At 46.8% G+C, this 23,943-nt stretch overlaps 1 protein-coding gene across 4 annotated transcripts in view; it reads left to right on the plus strand.

The window, feature by feature from the left end:
- kaznb (kazrin, periplakin interacting protein b) overlaps positions 1-23,814 on the plus strand; it is a 114,323-nt gene extending 90,509 nt beyond the window's left edge. For 2 of the 4 annotated variants that reach the window (XM_049022223.1, XM_049022225.1), the window contains exons 5-10: positions 13,274-13,453; positions 17,498-17,634; positions 18,657-18,827; positions 19,157-19,346; positions 19,570-19,703; positions 21,167-23,814. In XM_049022223.1, coding sequence (XP_048878180.1) covers positions 13,274-13,453; positions 17,498-17,634; positions 18,657-18,827; positions 19,157-19,346; positions 19,570-19,703; positions 21,167-21,337 — 983 coding nt within the window. In that variant the 3' untranslated portion in view covers positions 21,338-23,814. Of the gene's footprint in view, positions 1-13,273; positions 13,454-17,497; positions 17,635-18,656; positions 18,828-19,156; positions 19,347-19,569; positions 19,767-21,166 lie in introns of all 4 variants that reach the window. The other 2 variants (XM_049022226.1, XM_049022224.1) reach the window with 2 other exon arrangements.
- Positions 23,815-23,943: the final 129 nt, after the last annotated feature.

A 23,943-nucleotide genomic window follows, 5' to 3' on the forward strand; every position in this document is an offset into this window, starting at 1 on the left:
CCTGGGAATGCATCGATCGCGAGTTGTGGGTGTGTCAGGGTCCTGTCTGTGCCCCACCATGCGGGGGGGGGGGTCCAGCTGATCAACACCGAAAGCAGCAGACAGGAGCTGTGGGGGTGAGAGTGAGGGCCTGCTTTATGTGATGGGGGAGGAGGGGCGATCAGTCCGAATGCACCAATGAGAGGGCAGATTAACAGCAGCCATCACCTGCCCTGCTAAACTCTGCCATGCCAACCAACAGAGGAGCCACAGGTTATGGAGACGCAAGCCTGCGGGTGCGGAGGGCAATTGGCTACATTTACTGTCATTTATAGCAATTTAGACACCTTGGAATATGGGGCTTTGATGGATGTAAACAGGTGAACAGTGAGGAGGTGAGGAAAAGCTGCTTGCTGTGTGACAGGTCCTATGCGTGCTGAATGTGAGTCTGCAGAGTCTGACGGGCCCTGTGAGTGCTGTCTGTGAGTCTGCAGAGTCTGACGGACCCTGTGAGTGCTGTCTGTGAGTCTGCAGAGTCTGACGGACCCTGTGAGTGCTGTCTGTGAGTCTGCAGAGTCTGACGGACCCTGTGAGTGCTGTCTGTGAGTCTGCAGAGTCTGACGGGCCCTGTGAGTGCTGTCTGTGAGTCTGCAGAGTCTGACGGACCCTGTGAGTGCTGTCTGTGAGTCTGCAGAGTCTGACGGGCCCTGTGAGTGCTGTCTGTAAGTCTGCAGAGTCTGACAGGCCCTATGAGTGCTGAATGTGAGTCTGCAGAGTCTGACGGGCCCTGTGAGTGCTGTCTGTGAGTCTGCAGAGTCTGACGGACCCTGTGAGTGCTGTCTGTGAGTCTGCAGAGTCTGACGGACCCTGTGAGTGCTGTCTGTGAGTCTGCAGAGTCTGACGGGCCCTGTGAGTGCTGTCTGTGAGTCTGCAGAGTCTGACGGGCCCTGTGAGTGCTGTGTGTGAGTCTGCAGAGTCTGACGGGCCCTGTGAGTGCTGTCTGTGAGTCTGCAGAGTCTGACGGGCCCTGTGAGTGCTGTCTGTGAGTCTGCAGAGTCTGACGGACCCTGTGAGTGCTGTCTGTGAGTCTGCAGAGTCTGACGGGCCCTGTGAGTGCTGTCTGTGAGTCTGCAGAGTCTGACGGACCCTGTGAGTGCTGTCTGTGAGTCTGCAGAGTCTGACGGACCCTGTGAGTGCTGTCTGTGAGTCTGCAGAGTCTGACGGGCCCTGTGAGTGCTGTCTGTGAGTCTGCAGAGTCTGACGGACCCTGTGAGTGCTGTCTGTGAGTCTGCAGAGTCTGACGGACCCTGTGAGTGCTGTCTGTGAGTCTGCAGAGTCTGACGGACCCTGTGAGTGCTGTCTGTGAGTCTGCAGAGTCCGACGGGCCCTGTGAGTGCTGTCTGTGAGTCTGCAGAGTCTGACGGGCCCTGTGAGTGCTGTCTGTGAGTCTGCAGAGTCTGACGGACCCTGTGAGTGCTGTCTGTGAGTCTGCAGAGTCTGACGGGCCCTGTGAGTGCTGTCTGTGAGTCTGCAGAGTCTGACGGGCCCTGTGAGTGCTGTCTGTGAGTCTGCAGAGTCTGACGGGCCCTGTGAGTGCTGTCTGTGAGTCTGCAGAGTCTGACGGGCCCTGTGAGTGCTGTCTGTGAGTCTGCAGAGTCTGACGGGCCCTGTGAGTGCTGTCTGTGAGTCTGCAGAGTCTGACGGGCCCTGTGAGTGCTGTTCGTGGATCTGCCTGCGTGTTTTTGTGCATTCGTGTTTCCTTGGGGGCAAATATGTGTCTCTTTGCAATTGGTTACTCCAGTTGGCCACACCCCCTGAGAAAGGTTGTTGGCAATGTGGGTGGGGTGGGATGGAAGAATTCCAGAGAGTCTTGGAGGAGTGTCACAAACAGGTGCGGCAGGCGGGAGAGAGAGAGCGAGTGAGAGAGGCTGGCTCAGGTGTGCGGGTGGTAGCGACGCTTCCTTGTGGCTGGTCTGGGAGGAGCTCGGTGAGGGGAGGCAGCCAGTGGCAGAGTCTCGCCCGTGCATGTGCCTAACGTGTGGGAAGCCGCCACAGACAGATTCACACTGAGCGAACCATGAAGTCAGATGGAGAGGAGGGCCGCTCCAGTGAGTATGGGGGCGACTTTTAATATCTGTGGCTATTTACTCAAGATAAAAAGGGGGGGCATGTCAGTACGTCTCTGAGAGTCTGTGTTTTCAGGGCCACCTGTTAGCTTCAGTCCTGTTAATACAGGAATTCAAAGTAGAGGCTGAAAAACACAGTACACAGGTAAAAAAAAGTGTGTCCCTGACAGGCTCCTGGGACCGGCTGTTTCAGCCTCCAGGGCAGAATTGCTGCTGCTCTCGTGTTTCAGGGCCGTGAAAGAATGAACGAGTGTAGCTGGTTAGAGAGAATGCAGAGGAGATGCGGTGACTAGCTGCTTATCACTGAGGTGAGACATAAGTGGCAGTAAAAGTGACATAAAACAGTGAAGATTCAAGATTCCTTTATTTGTCACATACAAGATGTAGTGAAATGTACACGCTGAGGACTGTGCATAAATAGAAGGTGTAGAAGGTATACAGTGTTCATGTTTAAGTAGTAGTATACTTTACTATACAGTGTACATATGTTCAAGTAGTAGTATACCTTATTGTAATTATAAACCAATAGATAGCTTTACTGGCCTGCTGAGCTGCCAATCAATCAAAGCCTACGACTGATTGGTTCATCTTACTGATGGTTTCAAGAAGCGCGTGATTCATTCATGTTACCCAGACCTTTGGTTCTTGCCTGGCATGTCACCTGTGGAGAGTTATTGGCCCAACTTCTGGAGGGCTGATCCGCCTCAACAGCCTGATCTGTTCCTTAGTGAACATGCTGTAGGTTTGTGCTTCTCGCTGTTTTCTTGGGTAATAAATATGTCTGCATTTGCGAGGGTCCTCTAGGCGGCCAGACCAGAGAGAAGCGCTGTACCAGAAGGGGTCCCTGGGCCCCGCAGGCTTGGGTGATTGTGGTTTCACTTTGCGTCCCGCTATTAACCTGAGAATGAGCGGTCACATCGTCGTTATTCCTGGGCTGACATTTCTGACTGCCTTTGCAACAGAAGCAAAAAATAAGAAATAAATAGAATTGAATTACCAGGCAAAACAACCAGAGACGTCTCTGCCTGGAGGATTTTGTTCCTGCTCTGTGAGCAGTCAGGTTGCTGGACCTTGGGGGTCACGTGGATCGTTTGCTTTCCGAAATGAAATCCTATTTTGCCTTTAAATATTTTAGTCGTTAGGCTTGGGCCACGCTGAAAATGCAAAGTATCGATCGCGGTGAGTCTTGGTGTAATTTCTTGTCTGGATAAGCTGCGTTTTATCGTAAAATTTTATCCCACTATTATACATCAGAACAATCTTCTCAGAAGTTTGTAGTTTTATGTTCAAATTACTTTGAACGTTGTCAGAGACTTGCTGTGCCTTGACGACGGAAACGAGAGCAGAGACCACAGGGGAGAATCCCACAACGCTAAGCAATATCTGGATTCATAGCATGGCAAACACCTCAGTCTGTCTCTGAGCTGGCCTGGCCGTCGGCACACGTCACTGATCGTATATTCTGAGTGATTATTTTTGGGATGAAGGGAGTCTACATTTCCACCCTCATGCCTCAGCGCAACAGGGTGACATGGAGGGAGATCCACTTCAGAGGGCGGACAGGATGATGACTCAGCGCTCAAGAGTTTGCAGCCCAAGAGAGGACGGCATGGTGGACGTGTCATTATACACACAGTACTTTACAAATGGATACCAACAGATTTTTATTGGGGGGGGGGGGGTGATATACTGCAAGCCTGTTATTGAGATTCCTTCAGCAGACGAACATTTTGTCATTTTGGAGAGCTGGAGGGTAACCTTTCTTATTGGCATCCAAACGGTGGTACAATATTTACTTGCTGTATTTCAACTGCCTTCTTCCTTTGGAAGCAAGTGTCAGGCGTAACAGTGCGTGTTTCTTGAACGTTAAAAATACATTTTCCTGTTCGGTGGAAGCATGCCTGCACGTGTGACAGAAAGGGAGTGACTCTGATTTATGGCTGCAGCTTTTCCTTGTTTATTGTGTTTGGAATTACGTAATGCGTGATGTGTCTGTGCTTCACTATGTATGGTATAATGTGCTATGTGTCTCTAGTTCACTGCGTTTGTATTACCTACTGGCAGTAGTTTGCAGTGTGTGGTATTACATGCTGTCTGTAGTTTGTAGTGTGTGGTATTACATGCTGTCAGTAGTTTGCAGTGTGTGGTATTACATGCTGTCAATAGTTTGCAGTGTGTGGTATTACATGCTGTCTGTAGTTTGCAGTGTGTGGTATTATATGCTGTCAATAGTTTGCAGTGTGTGGTATTACATGCTGTCTGTAGTTTGCAGTGTGTGGTATTACATGCTGCCAGTAGTCTGCAGTGCGTGGTATTATATGCTGTCAATAGTTTGCAGAGCGTGGTATTACATGCTGTCTGTAGTTCGTAGCGTGTGGTATTACATGCTGTCTGTAGTTCATAGTGCGTGGTATTACATGCTGTCAATAGTTTACAGTGTGTGGTATTGCATGCTGTCTGTAGTTTGCAGTGCGTGGTATTATATGCTGTCAATAGTTTGCAGTGTGTGGTATTACATGCTGTCAGTAGTTTGCAGTATGTGATATTACATGCTGTCAGTAGTTTGCAGTGCGTGGTATTATATGCTGTCAATAGTTTGCAGTGTGTGGCATTACATGCTGTCTGTAGTTTGTCGTGTATGTTATTACATACCTTGTCTGTAGTTGGCAGTGTTTGGTATTATGTACCACTTCTGTAGTTTGCAGTGTTTGGCATTATGTTCAATGTCTGTATTTCATGGTGTTTGGTATTACATACTGCATCTGTAGTTTGTAGTGTTTAGTATTACGTACTGCGCTTGTAGCTGACAGTGTTTGGTATTACATACTGTGTGTCCATTCTCAGCTGTGCTCTCTCTTTAACCACCAGACTGCAGAGGTTAAACAGCATGTAACGGTGTCAGTTGCTTTTCCTGTTTGTCCCTGTGGTGTTCTGGCTCATCTCCTCCTTTGCTGTTGCTGTTGAACTCCAGTGGCTTCCCACACACTCCCATCCTTCTAGGTCACCGGCATAGAGCTGTACACCCAGCAAAGCCTCATTCCCGAGAACAAGGTTCCGTGCCACTTCTGGGTTTCAGCAGGTTTCATTTGTTTCCTGTAAAGTGTCTGTGTACTGCTCTGTCTGTCATCTGTGTGTCACATACACCTTTTCCACCTTGGCGAGCACATCGATGGGGCCGTGGTGTCCATCAGAGCTGTGGAGGATGCTCACGACTCCTACAGTCTTATCGGCCTTCTACCACTGACCCAGTTGTCAGACCTAAGCTGAGCTGGCCATCGGGTAATTGAGCTGAAGAATTACTTCACTCTGCCGCGGATAATTGTTTTTGTGTAACACGATGGGCCATCTTAAGCGATTTGTTCTGATCACAGTTTAGGGTACTATGTCAAGGAAGGAAAACAGTCTGCATACAGATACATATTTGTATTAAATCTCTATTATGAATAAGTAATGCTTGAAGATGGCTAACAGGGTTAGTCAAACCATGCATTTTCTGAGGCAGGCAGACGTGTTCTGTGACTTCCCTGTAGATACAGCCATTGCTACATCACCTGTGAATGTTTGATGTCCTGAAAGGCTGTATCTTTACCTGCCTTGGTTATGCTCCCAGCTTGTTGGCTCTTTACTATATGGTTTGCTTTAGGATAATCAGTTTTTATTGAAAAAAAATTCTGAGCTAAATGAACAAGAAGTCGCACATCAAGGCAGCCAAGCCTGTTGTGCATATAGAGGATTTTATGTTAATTGGAAGTGCAGATGGACGATTGTATGTAGGGACACATTGCAGTGTAAATTAACATTGAAAACGTGCTTAAAAGCTAATATCGGGTTTTTCAAGATGCATTTATCTGCTTTGTTCACTGTGGTCTTTATTCGCATTGTTTCATTATCCACTGACAGAGTTGGGTAATTCGTGTAGAGAGTAAAAGTCCAGACCAGAATTTTGTTTCAACCAACCAGTTGAGCATAAAGAGTCACAGTCTCAGAGTACTCAACTGGTTGGTTGAAACAAAATCCCGGTCTGGACTTTTACTCTCTGGACCTGAATTACCCAACTCTGTCCACTTATGTTTGAATAATGTTTGGAAAGTCTGGAATCTGAAAATGAATTAAAATATTTACACATAAACATAGAAATCAAGAAAACATGCGGTGTTGTGATCTTCTAGTACGTTTTCAGAACTATGCTTTTTCATTAAATTGATTGTGTAATATGCACCAGCAACCTACGTACGCAGCAAAACCCGTTCACAAGCATTCCCGGCACGATGGAGGCGGGGTGGTGAAAATGGCACATTAGCGCTGATTGTTATGACCTTAGGCCTTGCCGTGCATTCTTACAAGAGCCGCTGTTACCTGTTACACACGCAGCGAGAATGGGTGAGGATCTCTTACAGGTCACATTCGTCTCCACACCTTATTAACCTCATTAAATGTATAGAGTGTACTTTGGGGTCAAAGGTCAGAGAAGCGAGGCCTTCGTTCCAGAATGTAACGGAGCATTTCAAAAGGATGCCTTTATTAGTTTTAATTGCTTTTTAATTGGTTGATTTTAGTGAACATTTCAAAACATTTATGATGGATCCCCTGTGCCCTTTGTGGAACCTGGGTGAAATTATTCCGGCACTGGCTACGAACTCATGAGCAGATTATTAAATACCATTTTATTAAATCAAATAGCTTCCACCAACAGTGCAATATCAGGTGGTTATGGTAACTGTCATTCTGGTAATAGGGGTCAATTCGCAGTGGACAGCTTTGTTTCAATGTTCTCCCCTTCTAGCAGTACAGCCCTACAGTACCCTTCTAGCACCAGCTGTTTTTGTTCAGACATGCAGGAGTAAGGGATCAGTAAGGCCCTCAGTTTTCAGGCGCCATTGGCGATTATCGAGGGGTCCCTCCTTCAGTTTCCCCTCGCTGCCTCCACCGCCATGCCATGTCAATCACCTGATCTCCCTAATTGTGAGCCCTGTCTCCTTCTGTCCTCAACGACCCGCCTTCCCACACTGGCACGCTGAACAGATTGTTCTTTTCATATGAATTGACTCCATAATTCTCCAAGCTGACGTCCCCGGCGAATAGCTGTTCATAACCATAACTGGATGCCATTTCAGGGACCCCTCTGATGGATTTTGTCTCAGTGGTGCGTGGGAGGGGGACGGTTGAGATGGCGAGCCGCTACAACCGATCTGTTGCCCTATTCTGGGCAAGGAGGCGGAGATACGCCTGGAACCACTGGTAATGACATCACAAGGGAGCTGGACCTCACCTAGTATGGCGCTTCCTGTAAACGTGTGGGATTAAACCTGGAACGGACGCCACTGAGCCTGCCGCTCACCACACAGTAGGTGCCTTGTAGTCTGGGCCGGACACTGTGTGTTTAGACAGGATTGGTAGTGTATTCATCCAGGCACTCTTTCAGCTAGCGATTTCACTATGGGAGGCCTCTGAATGAAGTTCACCTGAAACAAAGCCTTTGACTTACTTCCTCTTATTTCAGCTGGAGACTCTGTGGAAAGTTCAAAGAAAGTGATGGCTTTGTCCCTCGCTCATCTTACCCTTGCGATTTGGTGAATGGAGTTGCACAAAAGCCAGGCAGGGGCACAATGTCGTCCCTGAATCCAGGCAGAATAATGGAATAAACAAAAGCCCGCTTTCCCGTCTGAGTGGATAGAAAGAGGTTGTTGTCTTGGCCACCTGTGATTGGTGGAGGGATGTCACATGACGACATTCCTCATGGTACTAAAGGCAGAAACTTTAATTCAGGTCTTGATGGTGGCGTAGAGAGATCAAACTGCAGTGAATAAAAGGCGTGCTGACAGAACAGTGATGGGAGATGTTTTCATGGCTAATCAGTTTTCCTCTGTCCATCGACGAGCTTTTCCAAGTCTTAGAGGAGCTGCAGTGTGTGATTAAAACACGGTGGAGCCTGAGAAATCAATGCAGACAATCCCAGGACAGATTTGTTCCCCTGAGATGCATTTAATCGAACTGAAATTAGTCACATGATGAAGATGGAGAGAAGAAGGCAGTTTACAGCTTTTTATATACATTTTCGCCAGGAGACAAAGACAAGAGTTTTTGAGCTGATTTGCACAGGATGCCCACTTATTCATTACATTAACGCCTTTATTAAGGTTAGGGTGAGGGTTAGATGGGATAGAGGTGACATCGTTAACAGTGTTTATCTGATGCCATAGCCAAACAGATTTGACGGTGCCTGACCACCTCAGGAGGGGACACCGATGCGATGGAAGTGGGAGAGGGCTTCTGCTCACAGGGCTGTGAAGGAGCTGAGTCAGCAGGGTCCTCCACGGAAGGCGTATGAGCTAATGTCCCCCGTGCCAGGCCTGTGACGCCAATCCAATTTACTCCACTGTCCACACATCTGCTGTGTTTTACGAACACGCCCTGCGTTCCCGATGCTGATCCGTCGTCGGCGGGAATCGGCCACGTTCTCCTGCCCCACCGTGAGTCACCGTGATGATGGCAGGAGTGCGTGTGTTTGCCCGTGTTTATTTAGGCACACGTTTCGGACTTGGTCTTTCGTGGCATGACGTCAGAGCGAGCGGGTCGTGCCGTTTCACGCCTGGCTCGGTGACCTACGACGTGATGTTTTGCAGTGTACGCTCACCGGGGAGAATGCTGTGAGGAAAGCCCGCTCAGGTGGTTTGATCATGATGCTATCGCAACACAGGCGAGTCCGCGCAGTTCAGGAATCACGTTTACAGCTCCTTCCGTCGGCATGTATTTATGAGCTAATTAAGTGTCGTTAGCGGCTCCTGATGAGAAGTGGAGGCTGCCCATCCATAATGCTATTTGGGGACATCGCTCGACACTCTGGCATGCTTTGTACGAAACACGCTGTCATGTTACCATAGAAACAGGAACCATTACGGTTGTTTTTCTCTGAATTACTCCGCAATGATCACTAAGCAATATCAATGGATGCGAGACCAGTGGGAAAAGGGCTACTTAGTTAACATGAACTGGCTTTTGGACTGAGAAGACTCTCAGATTTCGGGCTCCTGTGTTTCCCAGTTGTGTAAAGGAGCCTTTAATTCTACCTGCTCTCATGGTTTCCACAGTGCCCCCTCCTCCCCCCCAACTGTAATTTTCACAAAGGCGGACTTGGTGTTGGGTCTCACCCTCAGGAGCTTCCACTGTCAAGCAACTGTCCCCCCAAATCTGCTCTCTAAGTAATGTGAGAAGCTGAGATAGCAGGCAGTTATGCCCCCCTCCCCCTTTATCAAACCCTCTTTCTGTGGAGTGATCGCCTTTATGTAAATAGGCCTGTTAAACAGCCATTTTCCAGGCTGGAAATGTACCTTCCATTATCTGCGTGGCGTGTGAGTAATAGAGGGTACCTGTGAACGGAAAGGGCAGCAACATAATGGATGCACAGAATTATAATATTTATTCCCCTTGATTGTTAACCCTAAACCTCTCAAATGATCCACCTTATTATCCCAGACAAATGGACGTTTGCCGGCTGAAGCGTTTCAGTAACTTAAACTGGCAGAACGGAGCCGCTGAACTTGAGTGTATTCTGTTTGAGGCAGGGAAGCAGAGTGACATAATTACTCAGTGCTGGGTTATGACACTTCAGCCAGGGGTCAAAGTTCACAGGCTGTTTTTTAGGTGCCAGACTGACTATGGCTGCATGTTTTTTCTCAGTACAGTCATTTTATAGCTAATATATACTCCATAATGATATTATATTTGCATATTTTTATTATGTCACATCTGCTTTCTTGCTGGGTGACATTTCAAGCACATTGTGTGGACTTACAATAGAAAATATTCACTATAAAGACATTGTGGCTGTTTTCTGTCATTGTCTGTTGACAGATTTAAAGCCATAGACAGCGCTAAACAGATGTTCTGACTCAAGGCCTCCGTATCAGTACTGGCAGTAAATTACTAAGCTTCTGAATGATAAAATTGTAAATCACTTTATTCCAACATCTCGGCTCGCTCTAGTTTCATTTTACACACCTGTAATGCGTCGCGAAGTTCTTCAGGCAGAATATGAGTCAGTTTATGCTTTGGGGCAACTATGTTGGGAAAGAAAGCTAAAAATAGGCAGGAATTAATTGATCGGTATGAGGCCACGCAGGCCAACTGCTGGCTGAGCGCTAAATTTTTTTCACAGAAAACAGGAAAGACAACACATTAGATTACAGGGTGCAGTGCCATTTGTGGGATATGTCGACACACCCATTGAGAGCACACTCTGTACGCCCCCGAGGAGCCACGCATCCCGTATCGCATTTAAAAACCCAGAATTGTCTTGCGACGTGCAACCAGGGAGCTGAGGAGCGAAGGCAGCTGGAGACCGAGGCAGGAAGGAGATGAGGGGCGACGGGGAAGGCGCCCGCCACATGGGGGCGCCAGGGGCATCGCTGTCAGCGCCGTCACTGGCATGCATGTCTGTTAATTGGAATGAAACAGCGGAATGAAGCGACTCACTCGGGTTTCTCTCACGCCCTTCCTTACTCGGGCCGCTAAACCTGCTGGAATTTTTCAGGATGACACTCGGTGGGGCTCGTCATTCAGAGCTGTGAAGACAAAGGTAATGCGATGCTTTGATGCTCAAAGGACTGGCAGTGATTTACAGAGACGCTGTCTGATACAGAGTGCTGAGCTGATTGGATGAGCACATCCCCACAGGGGGGTTCAGGGGTCAGCAGGACCAGCCAGCTTATTTCATTGGGTCACTTTCACCTGGCCGTTTGGATCTATCGTATCCAGAATATTGGGTCACTTTTAACTGGCAGGTTGGGTCCATAGTGTCTAGAATATGTAGTCACTCTCTCCTGGTTGTTTAGGTCAATCATATCTAGAATAGTTAGGCTACTCTTACCTGGCCATTTGAACCAATTGTATCTAGAATATTGGGTTATTTTGGGGGGGGGGGGGGTTCAAGTCTCTGCCTGGGTTACATGTGTGCGGAGTTTGCATGTTCTCCCCATGTCATCGTGGAGTTTCCCCCCACAGTCCAAAGACATGCTGAGGCTAATTGGACTTGCTAAATTGCCCGTAGGAGTGCATGTGTGAGTGACTGGTGTGTGAGTGTGCCCTGCGAATGGCTGGCCCCCCATCCTGGGCTGTTCCCTGCCTCGTGCCCATTGCTTCCGGGATAGGCTCCCGACCCCCCGCGACCCAGTAGGATAAGCGGTTTGGAAAATGGAAGGATGGATATTGGGTTGTTTATTCTCACCTGGCCATTTGGGTCCATCTAAAATATACTGGATATCTAAAATATCTAGAAAATCAAAGCAAGCAATCACAAGAAAACAATTTTAACGGGTAATAGGAATATGGATAAGAGAGAAATGAATCTCAATTGAATAATTTTGTCTGTTAAAAATGGCTTGTTTCCTAAGAATGAAAGCATCGTTAATTTTCTGGAGAAAGCTACATAGTCTTTGTTGCATCTGTGAGCCCAATCTTAAGCTTATACCTTATAAAAACATGCCTCACGCAAAAACCAACAGCCATTCTCAAGGCTAAAAGCTTTTTTCCATTCATTTTCAAACCTTCCACTGGATCCATTTTCTTCATCTTAGATGGTTGGCCGTCTTTTATGAGACCATGATAAAATACCCTGCGCTGGGACGTCCTTCACGTCTCCTGTCCTTCTGCAGTCAGTTGTTCATCAGCATCATGCTACAGCAATCTGCAAAGTTGCCTGCAGCCATTATTCCGGGATTCATGTCACCTTCTTCCTGACATGACCGTAAAGGATGAGTTTAGCTTGTCAAAACCTCCTGTAATCTAACAAAAAGTGGATCTCAGGCTGCTCTGGTGAAACGTTACTCTCACGCACGGTCCGGAATAAAAGCATTCGGGGCACAGTGGTCTGACCCTCCATTCCACATTGTCTAATATGCTGGTATTCCTCTGACCCTTGACTCCAGGAAGTGCTAGACTATTACTTTGCATCTTGTCTTTGGTCTTCAAAAATCAATAAACTCAACAGTGGCATATAACTAATGGTGGGGTGGAATTTTTAATAAGATCTTATTACAAATCTAGATCTGCATATCAAGAGTTTGGTTTATGTTGGGTTGGCACCCTGCCCTGGGCTATTCCCTGCCTTGCACCCATAACTTCCTGGATAGGCTCTGGACCCCTTGGACTCTGCATTTCAAGTAGATAGAGAACAGGGGTGGAGAACCTGTTCCATGGATGGCCGATGTCGGTGTGGGTTTTTCATGCTTTTCAAGATGTCAGCAGTGATGGCCAAACTAATGTTCCCAGTGATGATCGAAGATATGGACTGAGGAGCGGAGTGAAGGAGTAGATTGATGAACAGATGACAGGAAGCAAGGCTTCAGTCTTGAGCCAGTCACAAATGACAGACATGGGTTAAAATCACCTCTTAAGCGCACCATCCCTCTCAAACCTCTGCAGAGTGTGAACATGCCTTCCTGATTGACTGTTAGCGTGATGGCTTCACTGGTGTGATTGTGTTACATGGTGCCACTCCTTTGAGATATTCCAGAATACTGAATCATTAGCAGTATGATAATCCATTTTCTCAGCCTGCTGTTCATTCTTTTGCTCTCTCACCCCTTTCTTAGGTTTTCTCAAATCAGCCTCATTGTTTACAAATAACTTCCTGGATCGTCTCCCTTTATGGCTCATTTCCATCTTTAGTGCATGAAATAAATTTTGTTGCTTCCTCCCAGACAAGTTTATCTGATATTTCTTGCATTTTTCACGGAAACATAAATGCTTTTTAACTTGGAAGGTGTCAAGAACAGAAGGCCAGACAAGTCCTTTATATCTTCTTTTGAATGATTCGAGGCTTACGGAAGGGATTTTGGCTTGCTGGCGGCTTCTGTTGGTATTTAACGTGACGCTGGTTGGCGAGATCCCAATGGCGTTCATAGGTTTGTTGTTAAATCCTGTTCTGTTATCTGTCCAAATGCTTTCGTGTTCCTTGTGAAGTACCGTCTCTCCGTCATGGCACCCTCCAGTTACACTCACCCTTATTAGTGCTACGATAGGGAGCCTTTCCGGGCCATGGCTCCGTGGACAGGGGCGCGTACGCAGGATCTGCATGCCTGTGCTTTCAGTAGGGGGTGCTTTGGGAGATCTGTATACCTGCAGCCAGAAGGAGGCGCTGTGCTAGGCTCTAACCATGTGTCTGCCCTCAGCGTTGCTGCAGGATGAGGTGGCCCAGCTCAAGGAGGAGGTGCACCTGCTGAAGCAGATGAAGGACATGCTGAGCAAGGAGCTGCAGGACTCCCCTTCTGAGGTGCTGTCCACCACCGAGCTCCGGGTGCAGCTGGAGCAGAAGGAGCAGGAGCTGGAAAGGGCCAAGGAAGCGCTACAGGGTAGGACCCCCAGCCAGGCATTATCCTCCCCCTTCTCCTCCCCTTTATGTGAGACCCCCCCCTTCTGTCTCTCCTCCCTCTTATGTGAGACTCCTCCCCCTTCTCTCTCCTGCCCTTTATGTGAGACCCCTCTCCCTTCTCCTCCTCCCCTGTATGTGAGACTCCTCCCCATCTACTCTCACCCCGCCCCTTAATGAAAGACTCCGCCCCATTCAGCTCTGCCCTCCCACCCCTTCATGGACTCTGCTGCTCCTGTTTCACAGACTCTCCCCCACCACTAACATAATTTCTTTGCCTGATGTCAGATCACAGACATCGGATGGGAATGTCCAGTTGCACGTATGATAACAACGTTACTCGATGTTGTGAAAATGTTTGTGCCACATCCATATAATCAACTGTAACATGATATAGAGTCATCTGCTGCTTGTCACGACACATTTTAGTTTGAGAAATTCACAAACACAACATAAAGTGTACATTCAGTGTTTTCCTCCATTTCTGAATGATAGTCGCCTTCAAAAGCCAGTGAAATACAGATGTTCCTCTCTTGTAACATTCCTACAGCAGCTCAGTTTAGGATTGATATGATTGTTTGTGTTTGTGTGTGTGTGTGTGTGTGTGTGTGTGTGTGTGTGTGTGTGTGTGTGTGTATGTGTGTGTGTGTTTTATAAATCTAGCTGCACAGTAGCCTAACAGGCGTCTGCAGACATATAGGGGTAATGAAAACCAAGATAAGCATTATTAAAATAACATTCTAACAGGATCATCTTTCTCGGGGATAGAGGCTCTCCACTGCAGTTCCACAGAATGTAAACAGCTTGACACCATCTCCAATCTGTCTTCCATCCTGTTAGCCCAGTCACAAACTCGAGTAAGTCGGGTATCTCTGCATGAGGCCCCACTAGAAGAAGGTGTGAAGCATTTAACACCAACACTGTCTTACTCTAACTTACGAATCAGTGTGTCGGTGTTTAAGTGTCTTCCTCCATCCATGCAGTGGAAAACCACCTGTACACTTACAAACAGGAGCCACATCTGCCCAGTTCTGAATGCCTGTGATTTTGCTTTGTCACCTGGAATACACGTGACTTTCTGTTGGCTTTTAATTGGGTACACTGATCATCAGTTGGTTTTAATTTGATATCCCATTTGTTTGTTTTTTCATTGGATGAGCTGAAGTGACATTCCATATTTTCTTTCTAGGGTCTTATGGAGCCATAAGGTTTTCCTGAAAATGGTGGCTTATGGCAGTTAAAGAGCAGGGAGTGTACTAGTTACAGAATACTCTGAGGTCTGCCTGCCTTTTCGTGTCACTCACAGCCAAATTACCGCAGGGAAAGAGCCCTTCACACGGTTAAGGCTGGTCAGACTGGCTGCTTGGAATCAGTATCAGTGCTTGGAAGCCCACAGTGGCTTTTAGCTCTTGTATCCTCATTGAGCCCAGCTGAGGTTTGTTTGGCTTGGGCTCACATGAAGGGTTATGTTAGCATGTGGCTAAGGGAGCCGCATTGGGTCACGAGCAGGTGCTTGGGCCGATGCTTGCAACCTTGCCCTCCTTTCCGAAGGGCAGCTTCAGGGATGATGTGTACGCCATGCGACCCAACTGCCCACATTCCTTGAAAACATTTACAAGCCACCGTCCCATTACGGCATAAGATAAGTATGTGACCTAAGGGGGAGGCCATGTCCGTTTATCTGTCTGCAGGCTGCTGAGAAGGTAGCATTTTACAGGCATTCTGTCAAGCGCACACACAAAACAAGTACAAACGTGAATGGATGGAATCGGGGGGGGGCACTCCACCTCCCTGCTCAGGTGAAACAGGTGCGAGGCTCAATGGCGTTGTTTGGGAATTAGGACTGGTGTGGCAGGAATGCCGGAACTGGGGCGTTAAAAGAGAAACGTCTACAATCCCGGAACGACTAGCGATCAAATCCAGGGGAGCTTTGCTTCACAAACGAAAAATAAGCGGACAAAAATCAGAGAACTTAAGTCTTTGACTTAATCACAAACCTACTGCTTTTATTTCTATGTCATGTGAGTGGTTAGGAGAGTATCAGCAGACGGTTAATCAGGCAGACCACTGGCACCCGGCCAGTCAGCACCTCTGCTCCCCATTTTACCCTGGAAAAGCCTTGAAGCCAGCAGCTCCAAGGTGGGTCAGTGGGGTGGATCTGCAGGGATGTTAGGACACTCCTGACGGGATGTGCACTTCCACAGTGATTTTGGCAATACCGCCTTGGTTTTCCCTGTGCTTCTGAAGACTTATACAGCTTTTTTTTTTTTTTGCTCCAGTAATTTATTCTTTATTTTGCGAAGGGGTCTTGTCCTCAACTCCATTTTCAGCATTAAAGTCCTTTTGTTTGATTTAACCCTCCATCCTGGTTTTTCGGAAAATCTCTGCAGCCCGGCTTTCAGCGGCCAGCCTTTTAATACGTATAATCACACCTGCGTGTTTCAGGAGACGGGCTCATTTTTGGCTGTCTGGTCATCAATAGTGTTTCCGCAGCGTTCCTCTTTATTGGATTCAGGGGGTCACAAAGCTACTGCTTCACCTCCTGGTGACCTTCAAACACTGATGGTGAGCCGCTGTCTTTTGCCGCTCTCGGTATCACAAGGCGGAAATGAATGCTTCACAGAAATATTAGGTACTCAGTTGGGAAGCCACTCATAACATCTCTAAATATTTTTCACCTAGTTGAGCCAATGTGCTACAGGATGTTAATTTCTGTCCCGTAATTATAAGGTCTTCAATTACACTCTTATAATCAAAACCGCAAATTTGTTTTTGTGAGGTTGTTCGAGGAAGCGAGCCCAAGGGGTTTAAATGTGGCAGACAGTGCCCCCTGGTGGTTATGCTGTGTATCTACGCACATATTTGCCCTGTGACTGTATGCAAACAACAGAAGCAGCAGCTGCATTGTAGCAGCACCGCCTCCGGGCAATTATAAAGGTTGAAAACCAAAGACAATCCATTCAGATCCACATGCTCCAGCTCCAAAGCGTAAAAAACTAGCAGACCCTGATTTCACAGTTTAACCAAAGCCCAGTTTGCAGCTGGTCTGTGCTCTTGTACACCGGGCGGACGTATGTGTTAAATTTCTGTACAGTTAGCTATTCTTATCGCATTTCAATTACGTTTTTAGCAGCCCCGGCCGCTGTCAGTTTGCCCGCAGAGCTGCGGTGATGTGTTGCGACTCCTAACGAGGCTGTAACGTCAAGCTGAGTTTTAGTCAAGGTTGTTTAAAGGAGGTGTTATTGCAGGTCGGAGTGCAGCATAATTGTGTTTCCTGGCTTCTTTGGCTGCCAGGTCACGGACGGCAGCAGGAAGGCACTAATGCCTTCATTAATGCCAGTATGCCAACCAGCATGTTCAGCCCTGCTGAGCCAGTCACCATAGCAGTCTAGGGGCACGCCCTACAGACACAGCACTGTAGCAAAGCAAAGGCCCAAGGTGGGTAGTTCAAGTCCAGAGACTAAAAATCCAGACCAAGATTTTGCTTCAACCAACCAGTTGAGTACTCTGTCACAGTGACTCTATATACTCATCTGGTATGATGCAATGGAACCAGGAACGCCATGGTGATTTAAGGTATAGACATGCAACCCCAAGGTTGTCGGTTCAGGTTTGCTGCAGGCTTCCAGTGAAGGGGTTAATCTTTCCCTTTCCAATAAAAGTGTCCACTGTTGTCAGATATTCTGCTGTTTTGGAAACACATTGAAGCACATGCAGAAATCCTGCTTTTGAGGATTAACTGTAGTGAAAAATATATTCAGGTATATTCCGCGAGATGCTGAATGGTGATCTTGTGCTTCCTGTAATTGGTTATCGCGGGGTGTTCCTCAGAGAGATGGCCATCACTGCACGGCACTGCGTACTGAGGCATGGTGAGTTCCAGCTGGGAGACACTGGTGCTGTCGTTGGTTTGAGGGAATCTCAAGCCTGTGCTGAACGCAGTACCAAGGGTTTTACTCTTTGGCAAAGGGGACTGTTGGACGTCACTGATGGCTGAGGGGGTCTGATGCCATCTCTGCGTCCGCAGCGATGAAGGCGGACCGGAAGCGGTTAAAGGGGGAGAAGGGAGACCTGGCCAGCCAGATGCAGCAGCTGTATGCCACGCTGGACAGCCGTGAGGAACAGCAGAGGGACTTCATCCGGAACTACGAGCAGCACAGAAAGGTGGGTCTCCAACAGGCTGCCCCAGAAATGGGAAGTGTCTCTCATCACCATGCACAGCAGATCCTGATAGGGTTGCCAACCTTCCCGCATTGGACCGGAGATTCAGGAAATGGAATGAGGCCTCCAGAGGTTTTCCGGGTATGCGGTTTAAGTGGGAATATTTAATATATAAACAATACTGAAAATGATTTGGATCATATAAAATCATATGATGTATAAGTATTGGTGTTATTTAATGTTCTTAATAATATATGTGTATACTATATCTATAATATTAAAAGTTATTATTTTTTATTCACTAAATTGTGAGATCTATGCATCTTGGCTTAGGTACGCCACATTGTTAGGTAGCAGCCTCTCTCTCGTGTCTGCTGTATCTGACACCTTGCAATCTCGCATTACTTGCAGTAACTTTTCAACATTTCAATGTTTTCGGTTTTGCATTTTTAATAATGGACCTAGTATTGTTCACAAATGTTCACATTCACTGGGATGTTCCGTTCCTGACCTTGTGACTATATAAGAAAAATAATAATAATTAATGATACAATTTAAATATTTGTGTCTCTCATCTGGAAAGTTCTGCGATGGCTTGTTCACCTCCTTGCACTATCCCCCCCCCCCCCCCCCCCCCGCGCTATGAATAGGATAAGTGGTTACAGGAAATGGATGGAAAAGATTCACGCAATCCCTTACGAAATAATTTTAACTGGACTGGCTATCAGATTTGCCATGCATTATGAAAACAATTGCAAACTAGCTAGTAAGCTACTTGCAGACCTGTTGCATGGTTAGTAGTACTATCGGATTAGTCTCAGATTAGCTGACTATATAGTTAGTGACCTCCCCCCCAAAATTCTCAAGGAACCCTGTCAGATGGAGTTGGCAACCCTAGATGTTGACATTTAACATCTCACTCCTGTTGACTCTTACCATCAAACATCCTACTGATCGCAGTCAGTCGTGGCTCTACTCTTCCTCCCTGGAAAGAGTCTCTCGACGGCCTCCTTGTGCACTTACAGGAGAGCGAGGATGCGGTAAAGAATCTGGCTAAGGAGAAGGACCTTCTGGAGAGGGAGAAGTGGGACCTGCGGAGGCAGGCCAAAGAGGCCACGGAACATGCCAGCACACTCCGCTCCCAGCTGGACCTGAAGGAGAACAGGATCAAGGAGCTGGAGGCTGAGCTGACCATGGTGAGAAGCTATGCGGCAGGAACCTGCCTGCCCTATTTCCATATCTCACACTCATCATTTAGCGGATCCAGGTTTCTGTCAATATTGTTGCCTGCATTGAGTTAGTCTCCTTTTCCCTACAAAACTTTCAACCATGCATCTCACTCTGTTTCTCTGCCTGTGTGGTTTAAAAAAAAAAGCCTTAAAAACTCCTTGACCCCCCCACCCCAACAGGCTTCGGGTTTTAATGATTACCCAGCATTTCCCATCCGCGCCTCTACTGGTTATTTCCTGCTGTTACTGTAGTCTGATTGACTATATAAGTATTCATAAGCCTCCCCCCTCCCCAGGCCAAGCAGTCGCTGGCTACGCTCACCAAGGATGTGCCCAAGCGGCACTCCCTGGCCATGCCTACGGATTCGGTGGTGAACGGGAGCCAGGAGTGGGTCCTCCACCCCGACCTGCCCCTGACCGCGGCCATCCGGCAGAGCCAGAACACGCTGTACCAAGGCCACCCGGCACACACCGTGGACAGGCAGGGTGGGTCAGCATCGCATATACACTTGGTGCCGAGGGAGTGTAGTCACAAATGATCCCACTGACTGCCATCCCCAGGCACCGTCCCCGGGGTTTTTGCCATACCTCATAAAAACACCCCGGCTCTGTTACCCTGCCTGGCTTTTGAGCTCCTGCCCCATGTCTCTTAGGTACCACACATGGCCTCAAACGGAATATCTGTTTCTTTCGTGTGTTCGGTTCACAGCAGCGGTTAGGATCAGCCCCGCCCACTCGCGGCAGGCTTCCGTAATCTCTGACGCCTCAGCCGCCGAGGGCGATCGCTCATCCACACCGAGCGACATCAACTCGCCTCGGCACCGGACTCACTCCCTCTGCAACGTAAGACCGCATCCAGCTGCTCCCCACATCATGCCCCCCCCATCCCACCCCGGGCGACTCAGGGTTTCCCCCAGGAACCACGTTAGCAAAGCCATTGCGGTCGTCCAGGAAACGGAGACATCGCAAAACATTTCAAGCTCCTAAACAAAGTCATTAACCTGGGAGGGGCAGGAACTTTTGAGAAAAAATGTGAGGCATGCAGCCTGGTAATTTTACCTAGAAGGGCTGGTGTGGCTGTATGTGTCAGGCGGGGCCACTTTCCGTGCCTCCAAACTCCGGGGGAAACCCTTCGCACAGTCAAACCCAGAGATAAGTAGTCAGGAGAAACCCCAACGACGCAAACATTCTGCGCCATGTAACTCGCCACTTCTGTTTCTGCCTGTTACTTTTGAGACTGTGCTGCTTTCATCTGTAATGTTGCTTACAACCTGTCAGCCATGCATTTTCAGTTTTTATACACTACTGCCAGAACTGAGGCCATATTTATTTTATTTTTATTATTTTGTTTTTATTATTTATTTATTACATACTTAGAGGTGAATTTGATTAGCCTGGGTTACTGACGCTTATCTAATCTGAATGAAAGCCCTGTCAATAACATACTGTACTGGGCTAAAGTCTTAGGTTGTCAGAGAAACCTTTTCTTAATCATTTTCTTCTGGGAAATATGTGTATATTTTCTCAGGAAAAACATAATTTAATATAATATATACTAATAAACAATATTACAACAAAGTGGAGCAATATTTTTTTCTATATTCCAGACAATTATTGGTATCTAGTTGCATGGTGAGATGAACCTCACATCAGTTCCCCAACCTCTCCTCAGGGGCACCTCAGCCATTCCATGTATTTATTAAACTTCACCGCCAGCTCACTTAAATAACAAACTTAATAAGTTAATAAACTTTTTGAGGTATTGGTGTGCCGGTGGACAACCTTAGTAAATAAATGGGTATCCTGGAAATAGTGGGGAGTGACTCGAGGAGAGATTTTGAAATGGTAAGCTGACACACATTGACAGACATAAAATCGTAGTTTTATATCAATATGAATATTATATAAACCTAATTTTCTCTGGCAGCCTGAGACTTTTGTACAGGACTCTATACCAGTACTTTGTTAACTTTGAATAACTCAATTTATGAGAAAGAAAAAATAAATGTACTTCTAGACCTTTACCTAATTTTATTGCCATAATGATTATCAATTGTTATTATTTTGTTTGTTTTCTGACTGTTGTTGTAGCTTTATATTTCTTGATTTTAAACCAGTGCCTTACAGCCCTGATCTGGCCCCGCGTGCAGTCAGATTAATTAGGCTCGTTCAGCATGGCGGATCCGCGTCCTGTGGCCCCGTTAGACGCAGACTGAGACGTGAGCCTGTTTCCACCCGCTTTCTCCATTCCTCTGTCTCGCGTCCCCCCCCGCCTCTCCCTCGCTTCCGCCGTCCCGTCGCCGCAGTCGATGGAGGACCTCGACGACCAGAGGCGTAAGAAGAAGAAGGAGAAGATCAGCCTGGGCTCTCTGTCGCGGGTGTTCGCCCGCGGCAAGCAGCGCAAGTCCATGGATCCGGGCCTCTTCGACGGCACCGCTGCTCCGGAATACTACATTGAGGAGGACGCTGACTGGTGACACCATGACGATGGCGACCAGCCGCATGTACATAGTATACATGAACACCATATAAATAAACATATGTGTGCGTCTAAAGCTATATTTGCATATATTGTTTTTATATGTGTTTATATATACAGAACTGTATATATACACAGAGCTATTGTGTGTGGATATGTTTAGCTGTGGTTAAAAAAATTTATTTGTCTGTATATATTATAATGTTTATTTTTTGTAACTCAGAACTTGAAGGACTGTTGTGTATTTTGTAAATATCACTGTAAATTCTGTGTTTGTAAATGTATTTTGTTCAGCATGCCTTTTAATTTTCCTTTTATACATTTTATAAGGCACTTCTATTGCTCCCCCCATATTTATGGTCCAGCCCAGTCTACCCCCCCCCCCCCCCATCCCCCAGAATGGTACGCTCCCTCAGCTGTTTCTGTGTGGGCTCTATGTTTAAGTAATCAAATCGAACCTATGACTGTGTCCAAATGCGGATTGGTTGGGCCAGAACCAACAGTCATTGCCTGTGGCCGAAGCATGAAAAAATCCCTCATCTTCAAAAGACATCCTGACTGAACATTGAAAAATTCCATGTGGGAGTAATTATTTAGTAATTATTTGCAAGTATTCATGGTAAAATGTGGGTGTTTTGCCCTCTGGGATAGGAACAGTTTTGCATGATGTAGCAAGAGTGGTTTTCAGTTTAAAGCGAACATCCAGGCTTTTAGAAGCTGTAGGACTGGTCCAAACCCGCAGTCTATGGGCAGGACACAGAAACACAGAACAGTGAACGGGGGCTGGTGGATGTACTCTCTGTTTGTGTGTGTGTGTTTTTTTTTTTGGGGGGGGGAGGGGTGGTAGTTGGGGAAATAACCGGCTATGGGAGGGAATGTATTTATTTTTTCTCGTCTTACATCATCATTTTCTAGAGAGAAAGGAGGGTGCCTCTCCTGGAGAAATCACGAACTGCACTTTGATCACCCCCGACTTTATTTTAGTGGTTTTCCCGCATTCAGAGTCCTGTGACAGACGCCTTCTCTTCTGTCTGCTGACACGCTGGTGGAGTCAGGTTGCCTCCGTGTGAGTGGAGACAGTCCGCTTCTCGAAGACCTCCAGCCCGCTCTGTCTGTCTCATGTTTACATGAACCGCTTTTGGCTCTTTTCTTTTACACCGAAATAGAACAGCAGTTTGTGAGAGATAAGGCTACGTTTTTCTGCAGAGTATTCAGGCTAAATCCATCTTCTTCTCCCTGCTGAATAAACGGCATCTGTTTCTGGAATGGTAAATGGTGATTGTGCTAATTAGGAGCCGTGTATTTTGGAAAAAAAGAGTGTTTAAGCAACAGATCTGAGGATTATTTATTGCGAGTCACTGTGCCTTCATTGCAAATATGTCTCATGCACTGTGGAAGAGATGGGGGGGGCAGACAGGTGCATCTGCAGGTATTTCTGTCTTTCGGTTTACAAATTTTGTGAAAACGTCCCCAGCAGGGCCTAAATCTGATGTACTCGGGGAGGATGCATTTCTGTTTGTGACTTCGTCTGCTTTGAAAACATCTAAAGGTGCCAAATGTTTCGTTTATCATCTGTCACCTGCTTTGGCATTCAGGGATTATTAAGTAGCGTAAAACGAGATTCAAAAAGATGTCCCCATAAAAGTAAGAATACAAATGTGTGCGTGCATGTATGTGTGTGTGTTTATGGTATTGTGAAAGCGTCCAAGTCATCTGGTTCGTGATTATAGATTGTTCCTACTTCAGAAATTCTAGACATTATATGTGTGAGTACAGGCGTAAATCATGTCTATGCTTGTGTGTGTGTGTGTGTGTGTGTGTGTGTTCCTCAGCACATCCTTCCCAAACTCAAACCAGATTCAGCATCGCATAACAGACACTCACGAATGCCACAGCGACACCAACCCCACAGATAAGAATAGCTGTTAATTAAAATGGAATCCAAACGAGGACGTGCCAAACGGTGTGCAGTGTTTAATGAAAAGCGGAGCTGTTTCTCGCCTTGCATACAGCCGCTTTGTCTCTTGTCTGATGCTCAGCCCTGCCTTGCCTTAAAGCAGTCTGTCTTTGTTCATTCCCCACCTGATGTGTGGAATAAGGTGCGTTTCGGGAGTGAGTGTTAGATGAACAATGTAATTAAATCGTTTGTTTCATTCGCTGTAAAGGCACTGACAGTTTTTTTTTAGGGTAAAATAGCATAATTTTAAACATAATTTCTGTATTTCAATTCTGTGGATAATTTTATGTTGTCTGTTTTGTAAATTAGGAAATATTGATGAGATTAAATATATTAGAATTTTATTTAAAGAACCGGAAGGAAGGAATGTCAATAGCTTAATAGCTAAGGAGCTGTTTGCACTCGGACCTCTGACCTCTCTGTTGTTCGGGGTGAAATGGACTGTGGTTTCAGCAGCATGGAAACCCGTGACATAAATCTAATGAAAGACTTATTTTGAAATAAAATGAAAGACCGAACCTTGGCGTGGCTCCTTTTCGTCCTGTGCCGTTTCGTGTTGTCTTGTGACGTTCCCTTCTAGGACAGAAGATTCAGAAAATCTCTGCAATATGTCCTGTAATCCAGGGGGGCGACGTACCCTGATCACC

Source organism: Brienomyrus brachyistius, chromosome 8 (assembly GCF_023856365.1).
Source record: "Brienomyrus brachyistius isolate T26 chromosome 8, BBRACH_0.4, whole genome shotgun sequence".
Lineage (NCBI taxonomy): Eukaryota > Metazoa > Chordata > Actinopteri > Osteoglossiformes > Mormyridae > Brienomyrus > Brienomyrus brachyistius.